Source organism: Aulonocara sp. 'chitande type north' Nkhata Bay, linkage group LG3 (assembly GCF_057382095.1).
Source record: "Aulonocara sp. 'chitande type north' Nkhata Bay isolate Kocher_YH1m ecotype deep benthic linkage group LG3, A_spYH_male_GT1.1, whole genome shotgun sequence".
Taxonomy (NCBI): domain Eukaryota; kingdom Metazoa; phylum Chordata; class Actinopteri; order Cichliformes; family Cichlidae; genus Aulonocara; species Aulonocara sp. 'chitande type north' Nkhata Bay.
The window spans coordinates 40,310,309-40,328,559 of NC_141346.1; the positions used below are offsets into that span (position 1 = coordinate 40,310,309).

Consider the following 18,251-nt stretch of genomic DNA (forward strand, 5'->3'; position numbering starts at 1 on the left):
GTTATAGTCGTGCTGCTCTTATAAGGAGGTCAGCACATGCATAGATGATCTTTGTAAGCCCAAAGACAAGGATTTGTGTTTTGTTTTCTCTACTCATGACTCCGTATGAGATCAGTGAGAGATGATGTCACTTACATGGTCCTATACCTATTGTTTTCTGTTTGCAAGGTGCAGCCAATCAGAAGAAAGCTGGTTTAGCAGGAGGGGGATGGCAGATAAAACTGCCTGGGTGTGCACCCAGACCATTATTAAAGATAAACATAGATTATTTTAAGTGTGACTTATATAAAGCTTCTCCATTAGTGAGTCCAAGATTTTAAAAAAACACAGCTGAAAATGGGGGTAAAGCATCATTTAAAGATGTTCTCTGATTTATTTAGGTGCTTGAAGCTAACACTGTTGGATGTTTTAAAGGTTATGCAAAACTGATAGGTTTAGTTTAATGTCAGATGCCATTAGAGAGGCTGTGTTCCTGTGTTATAGAAGTTTCTCATGTGTACTTTGCTCAAGGTGTCTGCCATATTGGACACGATGCGTCCTCTGGTCACCGATTGGTGGGGGAGTGGCTCCTGGAGGCTGCTGGCTGTCACTGGGTGAAATGACAAACGGGGCGAATGCACCAAAAATCTTGTTGTGACTGCGTTGGTCCCTCGCAGATCGCCACAGCAGCCTGTAGTTTACATGTAAGCATATGAAGTCACTGAGCGGTAGTATAAACTAAAAACCTGCAGAAATGTAAAGTCCATCCTCAGAGTAAAAGTTGTATCTTTTGAAATGTACTGACTACAGCAGTAAGGCTACAGCTCTGAGTAGTTGGAAACTACGGCCAACTGTGGCAGTCTGCTATCAGTCAACACAATCGCACGGAGATTTTCACCATCTGGTCTGTGAATACACTCTTCTTCCATCACTGGTGTTTGGCAGACTGTTGCAGAGCAGTCTCTAGGCAGACAAGCTAAGATCCCGCTGTTAGGGGGCCACATGATTGCCAAACTGAAACTGTTCATGTATTTTACTTGTCGCTCCAAATTGTATATCTTTATCTTTTTTTGGCTTGATCTAAATGTTTTTATTTAGGGTCTTTAGGACATGCATAAGATGCAAACCATCTTTTAGAAGCTTCCTCTAAGTCAGGGGTCCGGTGTCCCTGCAGGTTGTAGATCTCACCCTGGGTCAACACACCTGAATCACATGATTAGTTCATTACCAGGCCTCTGGAGAACTTCAAGACATGTTGAGAAGGTAATTTATCCATGTAAATCAGCTGTGATGGATCAAGGACACATCTAAAACCTGCAGGACACCTGCCCTCGTGGACTGGGATTGGGGACCCCTGCTCTAAGTGGTAACTGCCCTAATCCTCTGTGTGTGTGCGCGTGTGCGTGTGCGTGTGCGTGTGCGTGTGTGTGTGAGTCATCCTGCCTGTGGGAGCAGTAGGTCACAGGCCGTATCAGAGGTGTGACATGTGCCCTGCAGGGTCTGACATCAGCAGGCCTGGACTGTGTTTTCTCTCCATAATCAATCAGAGCTTTGAGCACAGGAGTCCCCCCTCCACTCCACCCGGCGGGATTAGAGTGTGTGTGTGTGACACCAGCGATTCACTTCCCAGAGAAGGGTTACGTCCTTTAATAACGTAATCACATTCTAAATGCATCCGTGGGGAGAAGTCCAACGTTTTAACGAAACCACTGTTTTCCACCGAGTCGAACTGGAGTCGTACGCACTCCCCCGTCCACCCCGGCTTGATATCATTTTCTCCATGTGGTGTTTAAGTGATGTCAGGCTGTGTGGAATTCCAGGATCGTACCTCTATTAGTCTCATTTATAGCTGCTGGCGATCAGCAATTTAGAAAAAAACAGATTTTTAGTGTTGCAGTGAGACTGAAATAATCAGAAAAATAATTGCCTCATCATGCTTTCTCCTCTTCTTCTGTATCGCCCACTCCCCCGATTGCCCCTGTGTCCCGCACACACACTGAGGAGGCCCCTTGCTTATCATAACAAAGGGCATGTCTAAGCAGAGTGTGCGGCCTAGTATAACGTGCTAGAGTGAAAAGCCGTGTGTGTGCGTGTTTGAGTGGGAAGCCCTGTGAGGATCCCCTGGCGTGTCAGGTGACACTGACATCTGTGCGTGTGTAGCGATCGGGTCAAAGTGTGTTGCTCTCCATGCGCATGACGTGCTTTAATTGTGCGTCTAAGCCCGATCTTTCACCTCCGCGCCTCTCAGTCGAGCAAGCTTTCGGCTCGCGCCTGTGAAGGGGGGGGTGAGGGTGTAGCGGGAGGTGAGAAGTTTTGGCAGAGTTGACAGAAGTAATCGGAGCTCGACCCTCGCAACATTTTTGACACGACATGAGGAATCTTTGGTGATGAGCTCAGCTCTGTTTTTGTTTTTTTGGCTCTGGTGTTTTCTTGCTCCCCCCTTAAACCTCGGATGGACCCAGGGAGAGCTCAGCTTCTCTGCAAGCATATTGTGGAGGCTCTGGCTTTTCAGAGGTCGCTGCAAGTGCATGTATGCACAAGGAGGGTGGCCTCCTCTTAAGTCTTCTGTGAAGTTGCACTCACGTCACTTCCTCTTTCAGATTAGAACATAGCTGGTTTAATTTATCTCTCTTCTTTTTTCTCTTCCTGCAGAGAAGCGATGAGGAATTACCTGAAGGAGCGAGGAGACCAAACTGTCATGATCCTACACGCAAAAGTTGCACAGAAATCCTATGGCAATGAGAAAAGGTGAGTTCAGTATGAAATGGGAGCTTCTTGTCTAATGTTTTTTTTCAGGTTTTGGGAATCCTTAAAAGATTTTGGTCTTGAATCTAAAGCAAATCTATTAATGCCGGTCAGTGTTTCACCCTCACAGTAACACATCACACAATTGATTCTTTAGCGGCCCCTGCTACATTTTATCCTGGAGTCTGCAGTTGTTTAGACGCGTAGGACTTTGTGGGGGAGGATTTTTGTTTTATTTGAATATTTTAGTGGTCTGCCTCCTTGAGAACGTCTCACTAAATAACTGATGATCGCTGGATAGCCCTTCACGTGACCAGAAATGCTCATTATTGTCATCACTGCCATTGTATGGATTTCACCATGGAGTGTATTTGCGATCATCCAGTCTCTCATTGGTTTCTGTTTTTAAGTTGTCAGCTCGGTGGTTTTGTTTGGTTTCAAAGAAGAAAATGACGACTGTAAATCGCTCTGATCAGCCCTTTTTAAAAGCTCATCAGTCTGCTGAATGTTTAACCCCTTCTTACAAACTTAAAATCATAAACAACACTCTGAGATTGTGCGACTCACCACACAAACAAACAGACTTTTCAAATTTCCAGCTTCACTGTCTGCAGACGCGTCTCAAAAAGATGTGAGAAAAATACGCTGGGCACAGCCACACACACCTGTGGGTGAGATCTGGGTGGTCAGCAGTGTTGGCCAAGTTACTTAAAAATAGTAATTAGTGGATTAAGTTACTTAAAAAAAAACATGACACACAACCTGAATATGTTATAAAGCAATAGACCTTTCAGCCTGCTGCATGGTCGTACTCTCTCCCACACTCCATGTTATGCATTGTTGATCTGCACACTTCGATGTCGCACACTTGTATGTCATTGTCGTGAGACACTCTCACAAACAAAGTCATTGTTTAGTAATGCAGTTTGCTTACGGGAAAGTAACAGCAATCTTATTACCTTTTTTTTCAAAGTAATCCTTTACGCGATACTTGGAAAAAGTAATCAGATTACAGTTACTTTTAATACGTTACTGCCCATCTCTGGTAGCCAGCTGGCTAAATTTACTTCCTTAGTGATGCTGGCGGCTTCTCGTCTTCAGCCCGTGGCGATAATGCTGCTTAGATTGCGATCAGCCGACAGTTCTTGTAAACGCAGTTTATTTTTCCTCAGAAGTTTGATTATTTATAAACGTGCTACAAGCACTTATTTATCTGTTTGCATCACAATAATTCAAAGAACGGACACAGTTTAACATCTAGTTAAAAAAAGCAACAAAAAAAAAAGTTTTTAAATTTTAGTTTGTTTGTTTTTTTTAAAGGAAATTTGGATATTTTTGTTTGTTTGACCCTTTAGCCGTCCCCACTGGTTGCAGACACCTGTGGCCCAGAGGCATTTATACTATCCTCTAATCTATATTCAACTATTGTGGCAAATACAGGTAGTGTACATTAGTCAAGAGGGGTCGGGCGAAAGCACATTCCTCAGCACGGTGCCTCTGTGCTGAGAGGCTGTGTTGACCCCTCTGACCTCTGATATCTGTGGAGGTCAAAAAAGGAAGCGAGAGGCGACCTTTTCCACGAGGCCACGTTAAAAACCACAGAGAGCCGGAAGAAGAAGGAGCTGCGACTGAGAGCTACGAGAATAAAAGAGGAGGAGGCGGCGTCTCGCAGCACCGTGAAGCCTTTCGGTGTGAGCTTTCACGGGCGAGCGCACGTGTGACAACCTAATGTTGTCATTTTCATGCCGTACCTGATGCTGCTGGTTAAACGCAGGGTGATAGCTCGCCATCGTAACACATGCTTTTTTTTTCCTTTTTTGGATCTGTTCCTCTTAGCTCATCTTCCTCGGGCCCTTCCTGTAACTATGCACTCACCTTTTTATCTCTCACTTAAAAGCTTTTTTTATAGCGCTCCTCCACACCTCATGCTCATTTTGCAACTCTCCTGAGCCCCCCCCCCCCCCCCCCCCCCCAATCCCCCCCACCACTCGGTTTCTTGGCCAAGGTGCAGCGCTGCTTGCGATCTCATCGGGGCCTATCTCTTGGTAAATCGGCTGTTGTGCGCCAACTCCCAGACACCTCTGAGAGTTGGAGCGCAACAGAAGACGGAGCGAGGGAGAGAGATAGGAAAAGAGGTTGAGACGAATTCTTCTGAGGACTTTTTAAGCCATCTCATCCAGTTAAAGTGACAGCGAAGAGAAACATTCAAACACATCTGTCACACATATTTAATGCTGCTCTTTTGTGCATTGAGGTTGAACTTTTTCAGGTGATAAGCAACTCCCAAAGGCCGTGTTCGGATGTAGCTGCAGGTATTTGTTTAAACATCCTCCTGGCCTGCAAAAGGCTGCGTTCATGTTTTGCGTCAGACCGCTTAATTCCTCCTTTTTTGTGCCTTAACAAGAGAGCGCCCCAGGAAAAAACCCCCAAAAGTGGACGCACTGAGAATGTTAATGTGCCGTCTCCCTCTTTCTAAGCTGCCTCTCTCGCTGTCTGAGCTTTTTTATAGGAGGTGAAAGTAGACAAACACCCACAGAGACAGACACTGGTGTTGCGAAATAGGTCGCTTTCCAGTTCCACACTGACGCACATGAATTTATTTGAAGTGTGTGCTCGTTCTGTAATGAGTGGATTTCTCTTTTAACAAAGCTGAACTTGCGAGTTATTTCAAGGCAGTTCTTGTTTTCACAGTAGTAACGTGCGTTTGAAAGGAGAAGAGAAGTAAATGAGGGACCTTTTTAAAAATGGGGGAAGGAAAGTTAGATTTCATTCAAAATGCTGCTTCTCGTTTCTTGACAAATCATTTAGGTTCTGGACCGATCACGGTAACATCTGCAGAATGAAGTGTGACAGCCTTTAGATGTTTTACTGTAGCTGTACACAACAGCTTGTTGACCCAAGTTGGACTCCAGCTGGAGCTTGGTGCAAGAGTGCCCTCTTCTGGTTCAAATTAGGAAGTGCACATTCAGGTCTTTTCTGTTCCTTCTCTTATTCCTCCTCTTCTCTCTTTTATTTCCCCATATTTACACCTATCATCTGCTTGTTAAGCCACTTAACATTGAGCTATGACTCCTTCCAGCCTAAAAACGCCCCCAAATCAAGGAACGAGCCAGAGTTAAAATTGAGGAAACTGGACAAGTTCAGGACAAAAGAAGCAACAGATCTAAAAACCACCTGCAGCAGATGAACAGTATCTGAAAGTCATGAGACTCAGAAATGGGGGGGGGGGAGATCCGGCATTGCCAGAAACAGGACCTGAGAGATGCATGTGGCTCTTCATTAAAGCCTCATCAGACATGGACTCAGTGGAAGTGTCAAGAAACCGTTCATAAGGAAGGGAAACGGGATGAAAGGCTGAGGTGTGCCAGAATACCCAAGAACTCGACTAAAACTCAGTGACAGCACATCTGGTTGGATCTTTTTTTTTTTTTTTTTTTTGGGTTCCAGTCATCGTGTATATTGTGCAGAGTTCAGGAAAGATGTACAACCTGAGTGTTTACAGCTGTAAGACACAGTGGAGGCTGTGTCATTGTCTGGGCTGCATTTCAGTCAGTGGTGTCAGAGATCTTGTTAAGATTAGAATTATGAACCGAGAAAAGTACCGTCAGATTTTGATCCACCGTGTAAAATCATCTGGAAAGCATCTGATTGGCAGCAGCTTCATTTTTCAGCATGACAGTGATCCCAAACACACTGCCAGTGCAGTAAAAGCATACATGGGTAGAAAAATGCAAAGTGAAGCACCTTCCGACATGGATTTGCTTCCCCTGAGCTCAACCTCAACATTATTGAAGCAGTGTGGGATCATCTGCACAGAGACGAGAGTAAAAGGCAGAAACATTTAAAGAAGAGCTTTGGTGCTTCAGGTTTTTTGGCAACTCTCAACAAATCTCTGTCTCAAAAAATCACCACAAAAACAAATTTATTTCATCACCTCTAAAGATTTAGATGCTGGCGTTTATAGCTGCACGTGTGTCGTGTGTTCCAGGTTCTTCTGCCCTCCTCCCTGTGTGTACCTGATGGGCAGCGGCTGGAAGAAAAAGAAGGACCAGATGGAGCGAGACGGCTGCTCCGACCAGGAGTCGCAGCCTTGCGCCTTCATCGGCATCGGCAACAGCGACCAAGAAATGCAACAGCTCAACTTAGAGGGAAAGGTACAACACGCACCCACCCACACACATACTGTCACTCTGTCACTTACCTTGGCACAGGAACATGGAGTTACTCAGCAGAAGCTGCCATAGCCGTGCGGTATAGCCTCCAGGCACCCTGCAGTACAGAAACAGGAAGTCTGTCACATGCCTCCAGCACATTTGGAGCTTGTTTTTCTCCTGTAGTGCTTAATATGTTTAATATGCATGAACAGAAATGAATCTGATTGTTTATGTCTTTCTTTTTCTGCCTCCTCATTCAGAATTATTGCACAGCCAAAACCTTGTACATATCCGACTCTGACAAGAGAAAGCACTTCATGTTGTCTGTCAAGATGTTCTACGGCAACAGCGCGGACATCGGCGTCTTCCTCAGCAAGAGGATCAAAGTCATCTCCAAGCCCTCCAAAAAGAAGCAGTCCCTCAAAAATGCTGACTGTGAGTCATTTGTGATAAGTTTAGAGGTTCGCTGTGAGTGTTTACCTTTTAGATTCACTCTTCATGTCAAATCAGTGTGTAGCTCAGTCTGCCAGAGCTGTAAATTTAAACCCTGACAACAGCCTTAAACATATTAACATGCGCTTAACATGATTTACTGCATAGCCAGCTAGAGCGTTTCATGGGTCTCTCTTCTGGTTGGCTCGAGCCGCAAAATCATTCAAGATATTCGGTACAGACCACGGCCCGGACGTGCCGGCCTCGTACCCTGACGTCTGTTTGTAAAGTGGCTCTCTCTGTGAGCCTCTCGGCACTTTTGCGGTTTATTTTATGGTTCGTTTTCAGGCCTGTCGGTGTTGTAAGTTACTGCCGATGTAAACTGTTGCTGCTTCACACTCAGGGCAGGATGCTTTTATTGTGAAGACTTGATTGGATTTACCACAGAGTCAGCAGAGCTTCATTAGCAGCTCAGGGAAAAGTACTTTGATTCTCACTGCAGCTGGAAAACATTGGATTGGTTGTATCTCTTCTAAGATTCGCTTACCCTGTAAAAGTATGGATCAGCTGGAGTGAAGATGCCTTTACTAACACGCGTGTGTAGGGGGGGTGTTTAGACAAAGTAAGAGCGTAAATGAAACCACAATCCAACCAGAGTCCAAGCAGAAAGACTGCTTTGATACAAAAGACTAGAAGTGAAGGCAAGAACAGAGGTTAAAACCTTGGATGAACGTTAAACAGGAGGAGGCGGCACGTAGAAGACATAGTATTTAAGCACCAATGGGTGTCTCCCCAATTCCTGCACCAAAACATTTAACAGTGAATAAGGTTTGATTTCTTTTCTTCTTTAGGGAGCCAATAAGAAGGCACATGTGGGGGTTTTCTTACAGCCATTGTGAGGATATTGAGAAAAAGCTTAAAACCTTGATCAAAGCCTAAATTAAACTGCTAATTTGCATTGTTTCCATCTTGCACTGAATATTCTGAAATGTAAATGATATTTGAATTTGTCTTCTAACTTCATTTTTCTACTTGTTTTATTCTTGCATATTTTATAGCCTTAGTTTGTTCATTACTTTTTAAAATATGCTCAGAATTTTATGATTTAATGTAATTTTTTTAAAAACAAGGTGTTTTGAGCTAATCGGTTAGTCGATCAATACTATTTCTAACCACCAGAGGGCAGTGTAGTGAAAATGGAGTGTCCAGTAACCCAGTTATGTCACATGTGGCACACCTGTGCTACACACAGGACACGTCCTGCCAGCTGGCAGACGTCTTATCTCTCTGTTATCGCGCCGACCTGAAAGCAACTTGTTTTTGGTGCGTTATGTAACCGGCCGTGTCTCCACGCTTTCGTCTCCGCCCACAGTGTGCATTGCATCGGGGACCAAGGTGGCACTGTTCAACCGACTGCGCTCCCAAACAGTCAGCACGCGGTATCTACACGTGGAGGGTGGCAACTTTCACGCCAGCTCCCAACAGTGGGGCGCTTTCTACATCCACCTGTGTGAGTCTCCATCAGGTTTCATATCTGTTACACAAGCTTCTGATCATTGACGAGAACAGCGATGCAGTTTGACAGCCTTGTCTACATGTCACCCTCTCACTGTTCATTGTAGTCGTAGCTTTGTTCTTTGTTGTAGTAATTACACACGTGATTCATCGCAGACAAAGAACGTGACGGGCTGATTGATAGATTGAATGTTGGCTTTAGTGTATAAACCAAAGCGTGTGCGTGTGGGCAGCTGGTTGCAGCATTGACTGCCTGTTCCTGTGCTTGGTGTTTGCAGTGGACGATGAGGAGTCAGAAGGAGAGGAGTTCACTGTGAGAGACGGTTATATCCACTACGGCCAGACGGTCAAGCTGGTCTGCTCCGTCACCGGCATGGCCCTGCCCAGACTGGTAACAATCACTGTTTCACAACAATGACACAATATGAAACTGTAATGCAAGGATGGACGAATCCAGCCTTTCCCGGTTAACATACTTAAGGTATTGAGTCAGATGAACGTGAACTGGACCAACCAACTAGTCTAAGACTAAGAGAAACACGTTGATATCGAATAAATGTGAGAGCTGTTTAATAGACCATATCAAAAACTGTCCAAACAACAGTATTTGAAACCATTAATCACATTCTTCAGTGATGAGTCATGCAACACTGCGGCACGTCGCATCGTGCATATTGAAGATGGCACGTTATGCTTCAAACACACTTAGAATAAACTGGCTACTACAAAAGATGTTCAATTATTATTAAAATATGGCAAATTAAGGGTCACCTCTGTGTTTTAATCTGGACCTCGAGACAGGAGCATTTGTTCAGCAGATTTCCCTGCTCTAGAGGGACCTTAAAAGCTACTAATGAAATCTTAAAACTGACTGACAGCCAATACGTGGTATCACTAGCACGTGCCAACTAATGACCGTGCTGCAGCGTTTTGGACCAGCTGCTGTTGGCTAAAGCGGTGACAGACTGACGTCCAAATACAGAGCGTTACTTTGATCGAATCGAGATGAAATCGAGGCATGGATAGCTCAGTCTCAAAGTCTCTGAACCAGAGGAAAAGCTTCCCCTTTGCAGGTGACTGGAGATGAAAGAAGCTCGTTCCAACAACATCATTAATTTGTTTATCAAAAGTTAGATTGATGTCAAAGATCACTCCCGAGAGTTTTATAACTCCTTAAAAGGGCCGCGGTCATAGAGGTTAGCGGCACCAAACGCAGTGACCCCTCTTTTCCGTTTAAGTTAATAAAATTTAAACCTACCTTTGTGACGTATCCATGGTAAAACTTGGCAAATGCTGACCGTGAAATAGCAGAAAGCCTTTTTAATACTGAGTTTTTCTGAAAGCAGCAGCCTGATGTTTGTACCGTATTACTCATGTTTTGACTGAACTTCTCGTGACATTGTTTTCTTTTCTTCTGTCTTTTCTGCTTGTGTGTCCTGTCCCCCTCCTCCTTAATCTCCCTGCTCATGCAGTCCTGCATTTCATTCCCCCTTGCTTCCAGATCACTGTCATTTTTTCCTTAATTCAGTTTCTTTCTGGTTTTTTGCACTTAATTTTCTCCAACGCTCACCCTGCCCGATTCCTTTTTCCCATCGTGCAGTCGGCTAATCTGTTCCCCTCTCATGTCCTTTCAGATCATCCGGAAGGTGGACAAGCAGACGGCGCTGCTGGACGCCGATGACCCCGTCTCCCAGCTCCACAAGTGTGCCTTCTACCTGAAGGACACAGAGCGCATGTACCTGTGCCTTTCCCAAGAAAGGATCATCCAGTTTCAAGTCAGTGTCACTCTTATATCTCTACGCATCATTTCAGGGTCGCGGTCGTGTCACCCTCAGATTAAGTCAATCATACTATTCACCGATGACTGAGGATGATTGCTGTAGCGTTCTGAAAAAGGCTCCAGGCAGCCTGACTTGACATTGAATTTGAGTTCATTTCTTCTTCTGTGCCTGGCTTATTTTCCTGTGGGTAGATGTTTTGGTCAAGTTGTCTTGGGTCTCCCCCCCCCAGGCCACTCCATGCCCAAAGGAACCAAACAAGGAGATGATCAACGACGGCGCCTCCTGGACAATCATCAGCACAGACAAGGCCGAATACACCTTCTACGAGGGCATGGGCCCCGTCCACTCGCCTGTCACCCCGGTGCCTGTGGTGGAGAGCTTACAGGTATACAAAAGAGACAGTTTAGATTTTTTTTAAATTCCCCCCTTTAACAGGACATTTCACCTGCACTACATCCCAGGTTTGTTTATCTTGTTTGTCTGCAGCTAAACGGCGGCGGGGATGTCGCCATGCTGGAGCTGACGGGACAGAACTTCACTCCAAATCTGCGGGTCTGGTTCGGAGACGTTGAGGCTGAGACCATGTACAGGTGGGGCTTTGTTGGGATTCACTGGGATGTGCTTTGTGTCTCAGCTTTCTGCTGCTTTTTGAACATGTTCTAGGTTACCAGGTTAAGTGAAGGGGGGAAAAGAAACCACCGTGGCTAGCTTTTTTCTTTTTTATCCCAAGATTGTTGTCCATTATGAGTAATCTGAAGAGGTAATATGCACTGTAGTTACTGATAGTTTTGGTTTGCTAATTTCCACCTTTATTTATGGACTTCACTAGAGTTGCTTTGCATGATTCAAAGTTTGAAATAATCCTCACCTGTTCTTTTCCTGACCTTGGTGCAGCCGCTCATTGTAAAACAAGCCACTGTCCTTCCCTTTAAGCCAGTTGTCTTTTGATTGGCTGCCCCCTGTAAACCACAGCAGGTGGGCGGGACTTTTGTGCTCATAGACAGAGTTGTGGCTCAGGTGGTGGAGCAGGTCGCGTACTAATCATTGGTGGTTCAATCCCCGTCTGCTCCTCTATGCTTCAAGGAGCCTTCCGCGAGATACTATCTCCAAGTTCTTCTCAGAAGAAAGCACTTACATAGAAAGTGTGTGAGGGTGAATGAGGCAAGTGTAAAGCCATTTGAGTGCTCGGAGTAGAAATGAACCAATCCTTTTACCATTTACCTTTTAGCTGTGTACCTGAGATGGACACATTAGGAGTATCCCATTTCACTGATGTCATACAAAGCCCCTATAGTAGGAAAAAACAGCTGAGGTTTTAGAGCAGTCTGATCATCAGAGAGAAAGAGCCATCCATCTCTTTTCCTCTGCTTATTTAACTCAGAGCTGTGGGAACAAGGAATTTCTTGTAAATACACTGTCTTCATGTTTTGAGAGTAAGGCTCATATTAAACATGACCAATGTTTAATATGAGCATAAATGACGGATTCAGTTAAAGAACAAAGTGTTTACTCTCTTGCTCTTAATACTTATTAGTGGCAACTTCAGATTAGTTAATATAATTTGCCCATTTTGTGTTAGCTGTATGTATTTATTAGACAATATACCACACATACCTTGTAAAATCCCCCTTAACTTATCCTGTCATGTTGAGTTTCTCCGAGCGACTGATCTACATGTGTTTATCGTTGCCACACACGCAGTACAGGAACATCAAAGTGACCACCTACCTAAGTCAGTGCAGGTCTACCGAGCCTCCAACCCATGCACTCTGTGGATGTGTCTAAACATATACCGAGGTCCCCACACTGCTTGGGTATAGAATAGAATAGAATAGAATTCAACTTTATTGTCATTGCACATGCACAGGTACAGGGCAACGAAATGCAGTTTGCATCCATCCAGAAGTGCTTTAGTGATATAGATATATTACAATATATATTAGCAATAATATAGATATGTGAGTATATTACAGAAATGGGTCTATTATGGTATGTTATCATGTACACGGTATGAAGTATGTTGTGAATATTCTATAACTATAAGTATGTACAGGCTGTAGTGAGTACAAGCTATGTACAGGATATGAACAGGATATAAATATGAAAAACTATACAGAATATGAAATAAATAACTTTACAGAATCTGGGATATACAGCTATACAGAAATGGGAACTATGCAAGTTGTAAACAGTTGTAGGATTAAAGATTATCGAATGTACAGAATGATTATTTACACAGAGCTATACAGTAGTGCAGTTAAGATAAGTGAGATATAATTCCTACAGAGGCTATATAAAGTGCTAGTGGTTGTGAGTGGTGGTTCAGTCCATGTTATTATTGTGTTTGAGGGTACAGTTGTCCATTGTGGGTGTGTGTATGTTCAGTCCATGAGTTTAACGTGGGTCAGATGTCAGGAGGCAGAGTTCAGGAGTCTGACAGCTGTGGGGAAGAAGCTGTTCCGGTACCTGGTGGTCTTAGTCCGGAGGCTCCTGTAGCGCCTCCCAGAGGGCAGGAGGGTGAAGAGTCCATGTGATGGGTGACTGGGGTCTTTGATGATTTTCCCAGCCCTTTTCGGACACCGCTTCCTGTAGATGTCTTTTATGGCAGGAAGTGGTGCTCCGGCGATGTGCTGGGCGGTTTTCACGACCCTCTGCAACGCCTTCCGGTCCGAGGCAGAGCAGTTCCCGTACCAGAGTGTTATACAGTTGGTCAGGATGCTCTCGATGGTGCAACGATAGAAGTTCACCAGGATGTCTGAGGACAGGTGGTTCTTCCTCAGAGTCCTCAAGAAGAAGAGGCGCTGGTGAGCCTTCTTGACCAGCTTGGAGCAGTTGGTCGTCCAGGTGAGATCCTCGGAGATGTGGACTCCCAGGAACTTGAAGCTGCTCACACGCTCCACAGCCGTCCCCTTAATGTGGATGGGTGGATGTGGGTCAGCATTCCTCCTGTAGTCCACGATGAGCTCCTTGGTCTTCTCGGTGTTAAGCAGCAGGTTGTTTCTGTCGCACCACTCAGCCAGACGATCCACCTCCTCCCTGTAGGCGGCCTATATATTTAGGTATATATTTAGACTTATAGGTGATAACGTTGGGCAGCAGGGAATTTGTCAGCTGATATATTACTCACTGTACATTATGCCATGTGTGAGCTGGAGAATCTGTAAACAGCACTGCTTTATGGCAGTAATGGGTTTGTTATGGTTCGGTCATGTTTGCTGAATTAACCAGGAATCCCAAAATGGTTTTACGAGTTGATTTTCAGTGTTATGTTTCTTATATGTAAAAACCCAATTTTCCAAAATCCACAGAGAGCTGATTTACTGAAGCGTGAGCTCCTTGTGACTCACTGATTTGGTCTAATCCTTATAAAGTCAAAGTAAAAACGAATAGAAGCTCCACCCTAACTCCAGACGGAGTCTTTCCTGCAGTGTGACTCCATCATCGTGTCTCCCTGCAGGTGTGCCGAGAGCATGCTGTGCGTGGTGCCCGACATCTCCGCCTTCCGCGAGGGCTGGCGCTGGGTGCGACAGCCCGTCCAGGTGCCCGTCACTTTGGTGAGGAACGACGGCATCATCTACTCCACCACACTGACCTTCACCTACACACCAGAGCCGGGACCGAGGCCACACTGCAGCGCCGCCGGCGCCATCCTGCGGGCCAGCAACTCGGGCCTGCTCAGCAACAGCAGCCAGGAGGCTGGCTCCAGCGTCTACGGCTCCAACAGCACTTCCAACGCAGGAGTCACGTCTTCTTCCTCCACCGCCGCAGCCGTGGTCTCCTAACGCACACATGGGGGGGGGCACTCATACATGCCTTGAGAGCAAATATACCCTGAGGTATATGAAGACTATAGGAAATAAACAAAACTGACTCTAAAAGTGCTGCGTTCATTTTGGATACAAAGAAGCTGCAAAGGAAAACAAAACAAAAGAATCGGTGGGACAGGGGAGCCCTACGCAGAGGGAAATCTGAAGGAGTGACATCACAACGTTGTCAGCTGATGGGAATAAACGTATATAAAGTGCTCCTTGACACGCCTCCCCACCCCAGCCCCCCCACTCTCTTCTCCTGTGGTTACTTTAGGGACCTGCCTGTCCAGTTCTGGTGTTGGGAATGAGTGAATTCCTGCAGGCTCAGAGCACCAGCACCTTTCTACAGCTGTGAGGACGGAAACCACAACAACAGTACATCCACCGTGTGCATCCCACCTCCCCTTTATCCTCCCCGCTCCGTTTTAATTTTTTTGTAATTATTCCTTTTTGTTTCTCACATTCACGTCTGAAACCCTTACCAGGGGTGGGGGCGGGGGTGGTTTGGATGTGTTGTTGTTGGAGGGAGTGCAAGGATGCAGAGGGACACACATAAAACGTGACGATAACATAGTTTTTATGGACCAAGGATCTTGTATAAGCTTTAGTAAAGGTACATTTTTCTCCATACCTTTTTTTGTATTAAACATATAGTACACTTTTGTTACCAAATAGTTTCTATTCTTCCTCTGAGCTTGGGCTTTGTTTTTATTTTTATTTTTTATTTTTTCTCCCCTTCGAGGTCCAAAATCCCAACCTGTATGTTATTGTGACCTTACTTCAAACGCCTTTTTTTGGGTTTCATTTTGATATACTTGCTTCTTCTTTTTGGGGAAAAGTCTGAAGTCTTGGGTTGGGTTTTTATTTTATTTTTTTTTTTTTTAAGATTTTACATAAGCAAAGATCTTTTTGTTTGTTTTGTTCTGTTTTTTTGCTTTTGAAAGGGGACAAACCTCAGAGGGCCTATTTTTATCATTGGTTTTTAATGAAGTCTTTAAGAAAAAAAAAAAAAAAAAAAAGAAAAGCTTTAAGCAACGCCTCTGCCTTGCCTGCAATACTCTGTGTGCGCTGTGTCTCCTGGAAAGTATACACATCAGTACATGTCACACGGAGCCATAGCAACATCTGCAGAACACGAAAGCGGTCTTCTGCGAGAGCAAATCCGTCTGCCGCTTTCAAACTAATGTACCGAGCGTAGTCTTCGACTTCAAAGGATAGCCTTAGTACTGTATATTCTTACTGTGTATACAGGTAAGCCAGTCACATATCTGATAATATCCTTTATCTGTCACTGCTAACGTATCCAATAATGTAGTGTCTCGAAACTTGCACCTAGCAAAGGTGTCTTCCAGTCCGTGCTGTAGTTCTGGTGGCATTTATCTCCAAAAACACAAAAAACAACAGAGGGGGGGGGAAAAGACACTTTCAATTTGATGTGGCCTTACTGAAAACTTCAAATAGAAGAAGGAAAAACACTTCAGTTTTCTTATATGCTGTTTACTCACCTTGGGAGAACCTGTGCATAGCACAAAAGCAAGCCGACGCCTCGCTTCTCTGCTGTTTGGAGCTCATCGCCGCGGCTCTCCAACCACCTTCCCCGTGCAGAGCAGCCTTCTGAAGGGAGCCTTCATTCCCAGTGTACAAGTACAATAACCCACTTTTTTTTTTTAAACTCTCACACTGGTGCCCGGCACCTTCTCACTTTTTGGTACAACGTCTCACGAGCACTGTAAGCTCTTTTTCAGCCTTCTTCTTCTTTGGTTTTTCTCAATGTTATTTTTCTTTAAAGAAAAAAAGTCCTGTGGTTTAATATGTTGGCCGAGCAAGCGTGTGTACATTGTGAACTCACTGTCCGAGTAGTTGCACTCATTCATGTTCGATGGCGAGACCTGTAGGAGTTATAAAGGCCTTCTAAAAGTGTATTACTGAAAATGTGCATTTCCAAAACATAACAGCAATATTGTACAGGTCATCTCATCAGTTTTTGTTTTCGTTTCGGGTTTTGTCCGCCTGAGCACTAGTTCACCAGCCAGCAAATATATATGTGTATGTGTGCGTGCGTGTTTCATATACAGTCGCTGTAATCGGTGTATTGAGTCAGACTCGCTCCGCGTCCTCTCCGAGAAAAAGGAAAAAACAACTTTTATTGGTGTTTTTTTTTTTTTTTTTTTTTTTAAATGTCTTCCACCGGGATCTAAACGTCTGATAAATGTGGATAAAACATTCAAAGGCAATACTTGTGATCGCAGTATTACAGTACAACTGTATACAAAGAACAATACTGTGACTTGAATGTGTGCTTAATGAAGTATTTCAGTTTTTCTTATTCGCGCCCTCGAAACAGGAACACACAGACTCATTTGCCCCCCCCCCCCCCCCCCCCCCCCCCACACACACACACGCTTCCATGTAAAAAATAAAATAAAAAAATAAAAATATTAATAAGAGAAAAGTTTAAATTATGCCCCTCCCCCTTCTTCCCCCATTTTGCCGTTCTTGCCCACCTGTGTGTCGTTAATGTTAAATGTTTTATATTGTAATATTGATATTTTTTAAATTATTGGTACAAAGTTTCCCCTTGTCTTATGTCCACACACAAAAAAAGAATTAAAAACGGAAAAAAAACCTAGAAAAGTGCATTATTGGCCGTGCTGCCTGAGTCTGGCCGCTTCCCGTTTGTCCTGGAAACGTGGAGGAAGTCGTAGAAGGTGCTGCAGCTGCCGCCGCGTAGCATCAAAAACCCAACATTTGGCGCTTCTTCTTCTGCAGCGTGTCGAGCTGCAGGTCCAGCCCTCCCCGCCCCAAAGCCCTTTATTCTGCAGGATGGAGGTCACGAAATCTGAACTGTAGATTTTTAACTTCTTTGTCTTCGAGCTCTAAATTCAGCGTCTGCATCGCCTCCGCCGCTTTAGGCTGACCACCCATCCTCCTCCTTCCTCCCCTTTGGCTACAGAGCAGCTTCGCCACTTTTGTTGTAAACTAACACACACAAATAAGGGGGTGATGCACGCTTTTCTCTGAAAATGTGTCGCCTTGACAATCCGAGCTGGTTTACAGTTTTGTTTTGTTTTTTTTCTCTCTCTTAAAACATCTGGAGTTTTAAGGGACAAAGGGAGGATACGCGTAACCAGATTAGAGGGGTGATTTTTAAAAAAAGAAAAATGTTACATGCCTTCTTTAAAGAAAAAAAACTTTCGATAAAGCTTTTTCACGAGGAAAAAAAGCAACAAACCACCATCTCATTGTCTGTTTTGCAGATCTTTTTCACATTGTGTGCATGTGTCTGGTCTTTTTTTTTTTTTTTTTTTAACACCTCCAAAAGCAGCTGTTTTTTGTTTTTTTGTTTTTTTTAAATAATGAGCTCTGAACAATGTATGTATCCTCTAATATGCCAAATGTCTTTTATAATGTAGTTTTCATGCACTGCTAAACAAAAACAGGGCAGAGTGAGAGGCAGCTTTAAACAGACTTTTGTTTGTGTGTTTAAAAAAAAAAAAAAGTTAAAAAAGGAGTGTGGAGCCCTTTCTCTGTCGCACTCAGCCTTACTTCTCCTCAAGACTTATTCGGCTGTTTGCACTACAGAGCGCTAACTTTTCTATTTCTCTCACACGTTTCATCCTCACTCACATTTTCCTCGCCTTTATTTTCTTCTTTTCCCACCTTTTTAACACGCAGCCTGTTGCGCTTAGCTTGCAGATCACCTTTTATTTATCATTTCCTCCTCCTCTTCTTCCTCACACCCCTCCACTATCTTCCACTTCTCTCACTGTATCTGTGTATTATTCTAGTAAAAATGGTAAGCAGAGGTGTCATTGTGGTAGTATACTCAGTGCTCA

The 18,251-nt window shown here is 44.3% G+C and overlaps 1 protein-coding gene across 1 annotated transcript in view; it reads left to right on the top strand.

The window, feature by feature from the left end:
- Window positions 1–16,555, top strand: part of rbpjb (recombination signal binding protein for immunoglobulin kappa J region b) — a 52,471-nt gene extending 35,916 nt beyond the window's left edge. Inside the window, exons 3-11 of the mRNA XM_086281127.1 lie at window positions 2,632–2,727; window positions 6,713–6,878; window positions 7,139–7,313; window positions 8,683–8,820; window positions 9,104–9,216; window positions 10,460–10,600; window positions 10,836–10,991; window positions 11,093–11,196; window positions 14,064–16,555. Of these exons, the coding sequence (XP_086137253.1) occupies window positions 2,632–2,727; window positions 6,713–6,878; window positions 7,139–7,313; window positions 8,683–8,820; window positions 9,104–9,216; window positions 10,460–10,600; window positions 10,836–10,991; window positions 11,093–11,196; window positions 14,064–14,388 (1,414 nt within the window). The 3' untranslated portion in view covers window positions 14,389–16,555. The remainder of the gene's footprint in view (window positions 1–2,631; window positions 2,728–6,712; window positions 6,879–7,138; window positions 7,314–8,682; window positions 8,821–9,103; window positions 9,217–10,459; window positions 10,601–10,835; window positions 10,992–11,092; window positions 11,197–14,063) is intronic.
- The last annotated feature ends 1,696 nt before the right edge of the window (window positions 16,556–18,251 follow it).